Source organism: Acartia tonsa, chromosome 12 (assembly GCF_053477335.1).
Source record: "Acartia tonsa isolate MP-2025a chromosome 12, ASM5347733v1, whole genome shotgun sequence".
Taxonomy (NCBI): domain Eukaryota; kingdom Metazoa; phylum Arthropoda; class Copepoda; order Calanoida; family Acartiidae; genus Acartia; species Acartia tonsa.
In genome coordinates, this window is record NC_137271.1 from 36,790,028 (window position 1) to 36,804,169 (window position 14,142).

General features: G+C 30.7%; 2 protein-coding genes across 11 annotated transcripts in view; both read right to left on the reverse strand.

Moving 5' to 3' along the window:
- The window catches only part of GCS2alpha (glucosidase 2 subunit alpha), a 220,187-nt gene that overhangs the window by 194,242 nt on the left and 11,803 nt on the right, over positions 1 to 14,142 (reverse strand). The window lies entirely within an intron of this gene.
- LOC145333104 (uncharacterized) lies at positions 5,212 to 10,091 on the reverse strand. The gene is made up of 5 exons (XM_080178262.1): positions 10,033 to 10,091; positions 9,545 to 9,615; positions 8,782 to 8,859; positions 6,054 to 6,111; positions 5,212 to 5,826 (listed from the first exon to the last, which is right to left on the reverse strand). The coding sequence occupies exons 1-5, from the start codon at positions 10,089 to 10,091 to the stop codon at positions 5,688 to 5,690; spliced, it is 405 nt and encodes a 134-aa protein (XP_080034388.1). The 3' UTR covers positions 5,212 to 5,687.

Below are 14,142 nucleotides of genomic sequence, written 5' to 3' on the forward strand. Positions count from 1 at the left end.
ACATGAGTTAGGGCATCTTTAGGATGAAAGTTACTTCTACTTTTTTATGTGTATTCTGTACTCCTCCCAATTATGATAAACCATGCTCTTGTCTTGTCTTTATAGATTTCTTAACCTGACCCGAAATCGTGACCCCAGACCCAAATGTTGTTCAATCAAACTTACACAGTTTTCAGATCAAGAATTTTAGGGTAACCATATTTAAAATATAGTTAAGTTAAATATATTTTAGTTAAACGCCCAAGCTTTTATGGCGGGGTGTAGTTTAAAGGAGAAAATAAGGACCTAATCGTTCTAGTGGTTAGCTGGATTCTAAGTTTTATCATGCAGACAAATAGAACGAAAGACACACTAAATAATGATATAAATATGTAACAGGTTCTTCTGCTGATTTTAGAAAACACCATCTTTTAAGCACAATAAGCAAGAGATGGTCAAAATTTGACGTTTCTTAGTGTGTTTTTTCAATTGATGGACTGGTTTGTTTGAGCTTTAAATGGAAGCTTTTAATTAGTACATTGTAGAGGTAGAGGTGAAAAAGGGGTTGGTAGGGGTATTTAATGGGAGGTAGAGGACATTTGACTGTAAATTGCAATAGTACCCAAACCATGTTATATTATTTATTTGCTCAAAATTGGGTACATTAATGGAATAGTTATTAGTTGCTTCAATCCTTTTAAACTAAAATTTTAATCTACAGAAGGGATAAAGTTGTTATATCTAACATTTATCAATATATCGTTAATTATCTCTGATCGAAGATCCTTGGGTATTATCCTTTAAAGTAAAGTTCAATCTTACCAATCCAAGTTAATTTTGTCCCATCTGAAACCACTGTGTTGTTGATTGTAGCCTATCTTCTTTGCATATTAACAATGTTAAAAAAGATTAAAGAAATCACGGGATACAGGGATGGGGTAATGGACCATATTACACGAATTTTAAAACTACTAACTTTGGCAGTTTGCAGATATTTTTTTCAGGGCAGGTTAGATTATTAACACCACAGGGTTAGGGCCAACACTGGATAGGCATAGGAAAATCAGAACCTAGTAAAAGTGTCTGACTCTGATTATGACGTAAATAAAAATTAGCCAATGAGAGGCCAGTATACACTGTAATTGGCCAATGATAAAATTTATAGTGGCCTCTCAATTGGATAATTTTTTTTACATCATAATCAGAGTCAGACACTTTTACTAGGTTCTGAAAACCACTACCATCCCTCCACTTATTTATTTTAAAAATACAGAGGGGGGGGGGGTTATCAGTGCACAACAGGCAGTTTGTGTGAAAGCGACAAGAAATTTTTTGTTGGAGCTGAGCTTTATATTAAAAGGATAATATTGAAAATAAAAATCAGACCAGAGGCCGAAGGTCCGAGCTAACAAATTGGTTTAAAATTTATGATTTTCTATAATACGATGCTTTAGATTATTTTCATTATGGCTGAGAACGGGTTCTAATCCAGCAGTTGTTAATCGGGTTCTAAGCATTACTGGAATTGTTCATTATTTCATATCAAATACAAGATGTTATATAACTATTGAATATAAATGATAACAAGGATGCCAACATTCATGAGTAGCGAAGCTATACATGTAAAATTGTTGCTGGGTTTATGGCGACTGTATGGCTTTTATAAAAGGATTCGTGACTGACGTATCAATGACGTTATATATAACTACATGTTATGCAGTCATTAATACGACATAATTTTTGACAGTTTAAACGTAAAATATTAGAAATAGGCTTACGAAAAATATTCTTCAAAATCAATTTCTGCTATTTGTAAATTGAATTTCGTGCAAGAAAATACTTTTCCCTAAACAATTTCTTTCAATTTCGGCCAGACGGATGGACAATTGTAATTATAGATTATCTGCGCTATTAATAATGATCTAAGAATATTTAAATAGGCACATAAACCCAGCAGGCGGATAAAACAACTTTTTTGGACCTTGGTGTTTTTACAATGTCGTGGTGGCTTTTTATAGCTAAATTAGTCAAAAACAGGTATTTATTTTTCTTTGGCGTGGACGAAATTTATACAATACATGTTTTTTTTCTCTCTCGATGTCTTAAGGGATTAGACAATGGTCGATAAAGTGATACACATTCCAAAAGATGACTTATTACCCGTTCTGTAGATTAAAACTATTTGTTGAAAAGTTTGGACAATGCTAGTTTGAAACCAATCAATTAAAATTTATGAAAAGTACCAAAAATTTTTGAGCCACCGAATAAGAAAACTTTGTTATAAAACTTTGGGTACTAGTGTAATTTACAGACACTTCCCTATTTTTTTTCAGTATGGTTTATTACCGGTTTAAATCCAGCAGAATTGAAACCAAATCGGAGCCATATACTGAAAGATGCTTCAATTGCTTTCGTCAGACCAATTTAGAATCCTATCATTTGTTAATAACCCGTTTGATCTAGATTACAATGAACCGAGTGTGTAACTATAATGCATGGACGTCTCTAGATTATAATGAAACGAGTGTGTAACTATATTGCATGGACGTCTGTAATGCACACAGGTCAAAATATATCCACGGGTTACTAGCAAGAGTTGTCACGATAGTTAGACAACAAAACAGCTAAATAAAAGAATATAAGTGACTGCGCATTCAGAAGCCTCTATAGGCACTTGAGAGAAGGGGTTGGGAGAAGTCGACCCTCCACTTTCTTATTTTCTTATCTAAAAAAAAGTTTTAAAAATTTGGATGGTAATTTTTTTCCAGGGGTGATGATGGTACCAACCCCTCTTAGTTGTTATAAACCTTCCATGGACCTTTAAGAAGCTTCACTGTAAAGGAAAACCATGTCGGTCATGCTATTAGCGAGATCCTTAGCTACAAACAGACATCCTGTTTATATAAGGATGATTTTTTAAATGACAGATACTCTGTACTTTGTAAAATTTGCTTAGATACTATATGAGGTAGAATTTTAAGATGTCTGTACAATTTTCATGTTGTAGCCATGGAGGTAAGAGGCAATAGATTTGTGTCAACGAATGAAAGATCGTGATCACAAAACTTTGGGTACCAGTCCAATGTCTCTCTCTCGATAGGAAACAACCATTTAATTGCACAGCCTTTATCAAGTTACATTGTGTCAACCCCTGTCTTTATATTACACACCCGACATAGCAGAAAGGGTATACCAACTGTATTTTGCTATTTTGTGTGCATGTTTGTTGGTTGAAATGTATGAACACCACCACGACTTGATCTGGACTTATAGTTGGGTCAAATATATCAATTTATAAACTTCTGTGCTATATGATTTGTAGAGCAGCTACTATATAGTTCAATATATTAATTTATATACTTCTGTGCTATATTATTTGTAGAGCAGCTACTCTATAGTCAAATATATTAAGTTATATACTTCTGTGTTATATTATTAGTAGTGAAGCTACTCTATAGTTCAATATATCAATTTATATACTTCTATGCTATATTATTTGTAGAGCAGCTACTCTATAGTTAAATATATTAATATATTACTTCTGTGTTATACTATTAGTAGTTGAGCTACTCTATAGTTCAATATATCATTTTATATACTTCTATGCTATATTATTTGTAGAGCAGCTACTCTATAGTTGAATATATCATTTTATATACTTCCGTGTTATATTATTAGTAGTGGAGCTACTCTATAGTTAAATATATTAATATATATACTTCCGTGTTATATTATTAGTAGTGGAGCTACTCTATAGTTAAATATATTAATATATATACTTCCGTGTTATATTATTAGTAGTGGAGCTACTCTATAGTCAAATATATTAATTTATATACTTCTGTGCTATATTATTAGTAGTGAAGCTACTCTATAGTCAAATATATTAATATATATACTTCTGTGCTATATTATTAGTAGAGCAGCTACTCTATAGTTAAATATATTAATATATATACTTCCGTGTTATATTATTTGTAGAGCAGCTACTCTATAGTTAAATATATCAATTTATATACTTCAGTGCTATATTATTAGTAGTGGAGCTACTCTATAATTAAATATATTAATTTATATACTTCTGTGCTATATTATTTGTAGAGCAGCTACTCTATAGTTAAATATATTAATATATATACTTCCGTGTTATATTATTAGTAGTGGAGCTACTCTATAATTAAATATATTAATTTATATACTTCTGTGCTATATGATTTGTAGAGCAGCTACTATATAGTTAAATATATTAATATATATACTTCCGTGTTATATTATTAGTAGTGGAGCTACTCTATAATTAAATATATTAATTTATATACTTCTGTGCTATATGATTTGTAGAGCAGCTACTATATAGTTAAATATATTAATATATACACTTCTGTGCTATATTATTTGTAGAGCAGCTACTCTTTAGTTAAATATATTAATTTATATACTTCTATGCTATATTATTTGTAGAGCAGCTACTCTATAGTTAAATATATTAATTTATATACTTCTGTGTTATATTATTAGTAGTGGAGCTACTCTATAGTCCAATATATCAATTTATATACTTCTGTGTATTATTTGTGTATTTCCAACAGCTAGAGTTCATAACAGTTCTAACGGTATGCATACCTTTTTTTCTACCATTAACACAAGCCGCGCAATTTGAATTTTAAACATCTAAAGTTATTAATCGCATCGTATTATAAACAGATTTCAGCGAATATTAAAACGAATAATCATTATAAGACTAAATCCATTTTTTTATCCCTGAGGCCAGGGGCCGAAGGCAAGGGCTAACAAAAATGGTATTGATTTCATGATTTATTTTAATTTTGTAGAAAATTGTCTGTAATACGATGCTATACATGGTTTTTCAGCATGGCTAGTCTATTGGTCATCAATTGATTTTTAAGACATTAAAAACTACATTATTAAACTCTCAATTGATGGTTGTTAACAATGTTAAGTTAGCCACTAACACCCCAACAATTTCAGACAATATTATTTTTTTTAAATGCGGTCAAAAGTTAGAAATCATCATTCTTGAAGTGGACATTACGATTGACGATAGAGTTGCTATATCTTCTAAATTGTACCTAACTGTCACAGGAATTATGATGCAAAGTTTAAAATCTTAAATAAACTTCAATGAATGATTGACCAAGGACATAAATACGAGTGTCTAAATAAAGAAAAGTTTCGATTTTTAAAAGTTTTATAATATGATATAACACTGTAAAAAAAGAACATTTTATTGAAATGGTTTTTAGTAATAAAGGTAAATAAAGGTAAAGGTCAACTTTGAATTTATCAGATTCAGAAAAATAAAAATAAACATTTTGTACATGGAATGAAGTCAATTAAAACATATCTTGTTAATCAAAAAGTAGTAAAGTTTTTTGTTATTTGTAGCTTAATATTTCTATAATTACTGAACCAATTAAGTTTTCTATTTAAGGGAAGCTTTACATAGGTTCCAGGTTGGTTTTAGGCTATTTCATTATCTGCCTTTCCCTCACCCGTTAAATTCGGAGCCCCTAAAAGTTAGGGGCACAATTGCTATTAGGAGGTGATCTCTCTTGAAATGGTTGTACAATAAAGCCAAAATGTAGTTTTAAACCTTCCCTCGACCTATAAGGAGCTTCACTGTAAAGAGGAATCTTATGGTTCTAGCATTAGTGAAATCTTAGGCTACATACAGATAAAAACAAAGATTATTTACATTCAACAAACATACCCATTTCATTATCAAGAAGTGTACCATCTTCTACATCACAGGTTATGTAGGTATTGTCATCAAATACCAGCCTGACAAAGTCGAAATTCCAGCCATCTTCACCATGATGTTGTACACTAAATAGTAAAAATTCTCACATATCATGTCATACAAAACATTTGAAATGAATATTTAATAAACCGTAATACTTATTTAGTTTTGTTTGAAAGACAGCTTTTTGCGGATATTAAAATGAAAAATTATTAGAATAAATCCAGTCTTTTATTTTTCTTAGAGGATTTTTTATCAAAATTGAATGAATGCAATACATGAATGAAATATAGATTTCATCAAAAATACTTACTAGATGTTGTCAATTGCATTTGTAAAAACATGTCCATCACATTCTCTTAATTGGGATCCTGAAAGAAGACAAAAAACTAGTGTATATGCTCATAAGTCACCAAAATCTGTACGTTTCAGATGTCAATCTTAAAAAGTATTAGAGTAAATCATATTTACCCTATAGAAAATTAATGATCATAGAGTAGAGAATATCATTATAACAAAAAGATTTTATAGAGCAGTTGAGAAAAAAATACAGGTAGAAATACAGACGGAAATCTGAAACTATAGATTACCTTTAGTAGCCCTTCTGTGAGTAACAGTGGAAAACAGTGATAATTTAAAGCAAAATATACCCTTTTACGGGTCTTCTCAAAAAACGCCTATCTCAAAAAACGCCCATCTCAGAAAACGCCTATCTCAAAAAAGGCCCATCTCAAAAAACGCCTTTTTCATAAAATGCCCACTACATTTTTAAAAATAAAGCCTAATTTATTAATAGTATTCAAAAGAATAATACAATACTTGTCATTCATGATCTCTTATTTAAAACACAAATAAATAGTTACCAAATCAACCATTTTATAAACTATGTACAAAGATGGATAAAATGGTAAACTAAAGAGTAGCTGCTATATTTAGAAAAAAAGGGATAGTTGAAATAAATGGGAGAAAATTACGAGCAGAATATATGAAATATGTCATATTTGTCTTAGAGTAGCTGTTCATTTTCAATCAAACACAGTAAAAACCTGTTTGACTAAATGATGAGCTAAGTGTTTTTACCCAGGGACAAGGGAAGGCTATTCTGGCAAACAATGCTTTAGAGCTGATTTCATAGATTTCCAGTTAAAACTAGATGATGAGATTATGCAACTTTTGGCAGAATTTGATAAGAATCTCAAGCATTATTTTATTAGTTTTTGCTCACTTTACTACAAGCCATGCAAAAATGATAGTCAGAGATTAGTTCCATGTTCAGTTTTGAGATGAACGAGTTGAATAATGCTTTTTACATATTTTATATATTTTATCTAAATCATAGACTACTCGTAAATTATATGTTTAATAGTGAATAAAATTTATTGAAAATCCCAAAGAGTGGATAGCTGTAATATTTTCAAAAATATTTAAGATTGTTTAGATATTTATCTCATCAAAAAATTTTACATAAAAAAAGTTTTTACGACACCTATCAATAAAATTCTGAACTACATAACTATTCTTTTCCAAATCCTAAATTTTATAATATATGTTGTGGTTTAATTTGGTATTTCTTGACAACATCTTGCCTCTAATTGTGAAACAAGTTGGAGGGAAGTGTCGAAATAGGAAATGTAAATAAGGAGCTTTCCTGAAATCATAAAATGATTTATCATGTCCTGCAATATTGAACATAAAAACAACTAATCTTCTCGAATATTAACAATTTACAAACTTATTACAGAATTTAAAAATGGGTAATTTTCCCCAAAGTGTCTTGTAGAGCACAGAATCCCCCCTTTCCCCACCATTAACTTAAAACAAATTGTAAACGATCAAAGGGGCGGGGGTCCTTTTGGTATAGCATTAAGGAAACCAAAAGATATGATCTTAATAAGGAGGGTGATCAGTGCTTAATAGGCAACTTTGTGGTAAGGCACTAATATATATATTTTTTATGCTTATTTGTTATAAAGGTGTTCGTCAAATAGAATTTAGTATTTTATGTTTATTTATTTTTTAAAAGCGAAGCTTTTCTATAATTATGGTTGGTCCGTAAGTCCGTACGTCTTTCCATTACAGTTAGCTGTTTCCGTTAATTTAAAAAGGTTAGAATTGTCCTATCAATTCAAACTTTACATGCTAATTCCTATAGCTGTTAGGTACCACTTAGAAAGCGCAGCAACTCTATAATCGTTACCAGAAAGTTCATTCGTTCATTTAAAACAGGCTTATTTTTTACTTTTTTTACAACAAATTTTTGTATGTTAAAATTATCCTAGTCATCAGATTTTTTTAATACTGATTCCTATTACAACAAGGTAAAGTGTTATAAGCGAAGCATCTCTATAATAAAGTCCTAAAAACGTCATTATGTCCTTAAACAGTAACATGTATTTAATCAGTTTTGCAACAAATTTACTCACAATTTTGTAGACATATGCATTAATATTCAGTTTATTCAGTTCTGACACTCTATTAGAGTTAATGTTTGTTTGTCCTTCAATTTCAGCGCTTCGCTTATGAATGTTGTCATCCTTGTTTTAATAAGTAATGAACAATGAATTTTATTTTTGAGCTTTAAAGTAAGATGTATTTTAATCATTGAATCAATATGAAACTTTTGTCTTAACTTGCTTTAAGGGGTTAATAAAAGTGTTTGAAAATGCATCAAAGTAAAAATTTATTAAAATATTTTGTTTTTTGTCTTTAATCAGTTACAAATATTATGGAAAAGAAAAAAAATTAAAGATTTAAATTTTACGAAGTAATTAAAAATATTTTTTTAATCTCCCTACTTTTGAATTGTTTGGTAAGAATTCTTTTGTTTGTTTTGAAAAACGGTCTGCTAATTTCTTATCTAATAGTGAGGTTTAGTGATGAGATTTAGCGAATTTAAACTCTTATCTACTTTACTATAAACCCTTTTTTATAATAGTTGAATCATCCCAAACATTCAAAACTTTTAAAGGTTTCGTGAATTAGTTGCTTGATTTTAATAGAATTGTTGATCAGAAAGAACTTCCCTTGTCCCTGGTTTTTACCTAAAAATCTATCAAATTCTCCAACTTGGAAGTCATCTAGAACTAGGTCATCTAATATTCCAGTAAAACAACTCTCTCCTAAAATATAATACATTGCCTCAAAGTAATTGAATGTATCCGTTGTCAGTTTATCATCCATTGTCTTTTCCTTAGAATTGCTGTGTCTATTAAAATTTATTTCAAACTATTACTGTCAAAAGTTGTAATGGTCATAACTTGTATTTTTAATAATTTTAAAGAAATACATGTTAAGAGTCTAATGTTTTGATTCTAAAACATTGAAGTTTTTTAATTAACTGAAAGTTTTGATAGTCTTAACTAATTTTCACAGAAAAATAAACTATTAGAATTTTGGGATCCAGTGCAGTTCATGGTAAAATGATCCTGATGCAATTATTTCCTAAAATCCATAATCTTCTAAGGCTGCTAGCCTTAAAACAGCTCAACAAACATGTCATGCCCACACACCGCGCATGTTAAGCAACAAAGCCTTTAAAAATTCTGGAATAGCCAAGACCCAATGATGCACAAGGAAAGCTTTACTTAAGAATAAAGGCATAAAATAAGAATTTTCTTAAGATAACTGTGTATAATTGAGTAATGACTATTCCAGATTATTTGTATGCCTTCTTTTGATTTAATATTTATTTACACGTAAAACAGTAAAACACCTAGGCAGCCTTTAAAGTTAATAGCTTTTTGAAGATAATTGTTATTAAGACCATTTCAACTTAAACTGCATCAGGATCCGAATTTTTTTAACCTGTCACTGATTGAACATAAATAGTTATTGCTCCTCCTGGGTCCATGCCTGACACTTCAGTGTTGGAAGACCTAAACAAATTAAAATGTGCTTTCCCTTTTGTACCTGAAGTGCTGACCCCCCCCCCCCGCCCACTTCTAATTTTTACATAAATTGAAAATAAGGTTTGAATATCAGATTTTATCCTATGCCTAGCCACTAGGATAATACTGTGAGACCTATGTGAATGTCTGTGGTGCCTAAAATCTGAAGGGTTAAACCTAACTTAATCAAGCCTAAAGTAGTAAACCAACTAAAAAGAACTACCCCTCCACCCCAGCCTTGTCATAATTTATTTTAAAAAGGATAGGGAAACCATTAATTAGAGGTAAATTATATAGATAGAGTAAAGTTAGAAATATGTGCATGGCAATTTTTTAACCTAAACTTCTCATCAATAAACTTGGTAAGATAGTTCTTATGCAGATAAAATATTGGTTTAATCTTACTTTGTGTTGATTTCTATAAGTCTTCTTCCAGTGGCCTGGGAAGCCAAAATCAGAAGCATACAGCTATAATATTTTAAAAATGAAAAAAACATGTTATGAAAATTTTAATCTTATCATAAGATTTTATATTTCTATTTCTTTCTATAAAAACTGAAACATTCATAATCTTTTTTTAAATTTACATAATGGACTAATATGAATTGGAACTAACTGTTTAATCTGAAAAACTGAAAATAGCTCAGATCTGGAATTTTTTAATAATCCCATCCTGGCTGGCACAGGATGCAAGCAAACCAGGCAGGGTTATCCTTGTGCAATTATATTTTTTTAATGAAACAATGGTTTATATGAACCTAAAGACTAGAATATCCATGACTCCTGTGACTGCAATTCTTGACTTAAAGACTTTTGATTTTAGACTTAAGCTTTTCTAGCGTATCAACATGACCTATTAAAATTTCATGAAAATTCGCCCCTATTTTGCTTGAGGACTGTGGCGGCTGGCAGCTTCCAAGTAGAGCTGCAGCTGCTGTAAATTAAATTTTAAGATTTACGGAAAAAATTGTATTTCTTGCTTAGAAATAAGAAATTTGCAGCTATTTTAAAATTTTAAATAAAAATAACCTAAAACAAAGGTTGTTAAATACAAGGGTGAAGTATCGAAATATGACTTTGGCTGACTTTTAATTGGAAATAACAAACTGGAGACATGCCCACAAAATTATAGCTCTACAGGTCTGACCTGATCAGAGGTAATAGCTGATTAAGGTGCGGGAAAAGCCTGACTTTTATGGGTTAAAGAAATTCATTTATTGGAATGATTTTTACATTGTACCTATCCCATAAAAACTTTTTATTATGCAAAGTGTTATTTTCAACTTTAGAAAAAATTTTAATTGAGAAATATTACCTGAAAATGAGGGGTTTCATTGTTGGGAAAGATTTCTTTTTTTACTGATTTCAATTTAAACAAATACTTGAATTTATAATTTTTATTATCTCTTATTTCACGTGTCATAATAAATAAAACTAATTTATTAATTGTCATTTTTATTTTTTCAAATGTATGCCTGCAAGTGTGGTTGGAGAGTTGAGGGGGGGGGGGGCAGTGTGGATATCTAAATCCGTTTTAAACAAGAAAAACTCGAATTTTTTACCTCTGGTACATTACCTGTGAACGCTGCTAATTGTGTGTAATAATAATAAGATAGATAACAAATATGACAACATCCATAAAAGTGGAGCTTTAAAACTGACGGACAAACGAACATTATCACTTATAGGTTGTCAGAACTGAATAATCAGAGATGATTCGCTTATAATATTAGAATTGTTGTCCTACGAATCAGTATTCCAAAAATCAGATCAATCGGATAATTATTATGCATAAAAATTTGTCTTTTAAAAAAAATTTAAAAATCAACATGTTTAAAATGAGTGTACGGACATTCTGGTAACGATTAAAGAGTTGTTACGCTTTGTAGATCGTACTACAGGAAACACCATGCAAAGTTTGAAATCGAGAGGACAATTCTAACATGCCTAAATTAAGGAAAAGAGCTAGACGTCACGTTACGGACGTACGGACCGACCCTAATTATATAAAAACTTCGGTTTTAAAATATTTTGTTTATTTTATTAATATTTTATTTGTTATAAAGTTTGTACAATGCTAGTTTTAACCAACCAATCAAAATTTAATAAAAGTACCAAATACAACGTATTAGAGAATAAATATACATTTATGTTTTATCTTTTAATAGAAATTTAAGTTATATTTTTTAACAAAGAAAGGCAACGTGATTTACATTATATTGTGTATTAGAAAACATTCTATTTTTTATCTTTTTCAAAGGAGGAATTTTTAAAGCAAATCTTTTTTTTTTTTTTAGAAAGTGTCCATACGTCTCTCAGTAATGGATAGCTTTTCTACCCGCGACCGTGGCTCAACAAGTAGCGCATCTGACTGACGTCAGGAAGGTGATAGGTTCGAATTTTGGCTTAACAACGCGTCATAACTAAAGACGTTAAAAATGGTTCCTACTGCTAATATGTCAGGTGCGCGACATGAAAAGTTAGAATATGGGGAATGCCTTGGCCCAAAACAGGCGCAACTCCTTACCATGTACAATTAGGACTTTTCAGACAAAAGTCTTGCAATCAACGAGTTGGTTGTCTGATGGGTGTTTCTTAACCTAATACCTAGGCCCTTGGTTATCCTAGGTTGTTGGACCATGAAGTTTAAGTGCCATGGACAACATCCCCGCCCGTATGAGGTAATGGATAGATCTTGTCGTAAATTTAGGCAAATATACAGTAAACCTTACATAGTTTACCATATATTTTGACTATGATTTTAATCAGCTTCGCAACTATTGGACGTGATCTTCCTTGCTATTATTAAAATATTGACCAAGTCCCTTTTTTATCTCCATGATATTTAGTGAGCAAATAAACAATAGTCATTCAAAATGTTTATTAACTTAATTTTTTCTAATTACCAGATTAAATCATATTTTAAACAATTATTAAAAACAAAGGATTTCTATAATTAAAGCTGTCCGTCCGTACGTAACGATTTGCTTTGCCCATATCATTAATCTAAGCATTAGTCCTATAAAAGTCCTCTAACAGCCTAATTTTACCAGAGCTAAAAGTTTCGTCGTAAGGACCTACGTATGGATACACAACAAATGTAAAAATAACAAGGATGACATTATCCATAAAAGCGAAGCACTGAAATGGTAGGACAAACGGACATTAACACATGTATAGTGTCAGAACTGAATAATCATAATATAAATGTATAAAAGTCAAAGCAAAATTGTAAGTAAATTTGTTGAAAAACTGCTTGATTTTGGTTATTGTTTATGGACATACTTACATTTTTAGGACTTGATTATAGAGTTGCTTTGCTTATTACATTATACTTTGTTGTCTTAGGAATCAATAAACCAAAAATCCGATCAATCAGATGATTAGATCACATAAAAATTTGTTCTTAAAGAAGTAAAAAAATCAACATGTTTAAAATGGACACACGGACATTTTAGTGATGATTATAGAGTTGCTACGCTTTCTAAATCGTACCTAACTACTAAAGGAATTACCATACAAAATTTGAAATCGATAGGACAATTCTAACATGCATAAATTAACGAAAAAAGCTATCCGTTACGGACGGACCGACCCTAATTATAGAAAAGCTTCACTTTTTAAAAAAATCTGCGATTTTAAAAAGTGTGCGCTGGCAAAAATGCAGGCGACATTTGAGTGATGGACTGGATAAAAAGGTCAAACGCACATGTACAACCATTCTTTTATTGCTAGTTGAAAATGTGTCAAACTTTCAAAAGATAATCATCAAGGAAGTTCAAGGGGACCATGTAAACTTACCCCTATACAAATCCACCCTCCCCAACCGGCCCCCCCCCCCTCTCCAAAAAAAAGCTTGAATGTCTTTAATTTATATAAATTACATTAAAGCTTTAAATGTTAGAGGGGATGAACAGGACATAAGAGTTATATTACATTGGCACCAAGAACACCGATATCTTAGGTATTTGGGTATTTTTATTGAATTTTAATTTTCTATCAGAGAAGGGTTAATCATCATTGTATATCAATTACCCGTCAATTGTCATATCCATGCATGAAGATTCCTAATAAAATTTAAGTAGATATATTTATCGTGGTTTGAACTTTGCCGTCACCTTTGTGAGTGACATTAACAGAATGAGACATGATACTCAAGTCACACAAAATCACACACACACACAAATAAACACACAAACAAACTTACACACACAAACATATATAAGATATCTATAGGCCAGTTTGTGATATGTAAAAGAATAAAGTTACTAGATATTAGTTTTACTAGTTTTAGTGAGTTCAAATTAACTAAAAAATAGACTTAAATCTGTTAAGTTTGAGGTAAAAATGATCTAAATTGGTCAAGTCGTTTATTAATTTAGCAAGAATGGCTACATTCAAACAAACACAAACACTAAATAATAATTGTCTTTCGGCTACGTCTCTAGAGGTCTCTAGACAGACAGGCATCCTGTTACTATTCACAGAGTTGAATCTAATAGGCTGAATATGAAA

What these genes read in the sequence shown, in the direction of transcription:
- LOC145333104 (XM_080178262.1), bottom strand. Translation starts at nt 10,091, where the DNA reads ATGCTTCTGATTTTGGCTTCCCAGGCCACTGGAAGAAGACTTATAGAA. An exon ending in TTATGTTCAATCAGTGACAG is followed by an intron (nt 8,860 to 9,544) that starts GTTAAAAAAATT and finishes ATTATATTTTAG; the next exon opens with GAGAGAGTTGTTTTACTGGA. An exon ending in AATGCAATTGACAACATCTA is followed by an intron (nt 5,827 to 6,053) that starts GTAAGTATTTTT and finishes TTTACTATTTAG; the next exon opens with TGTACAACATCATGGTGAAG.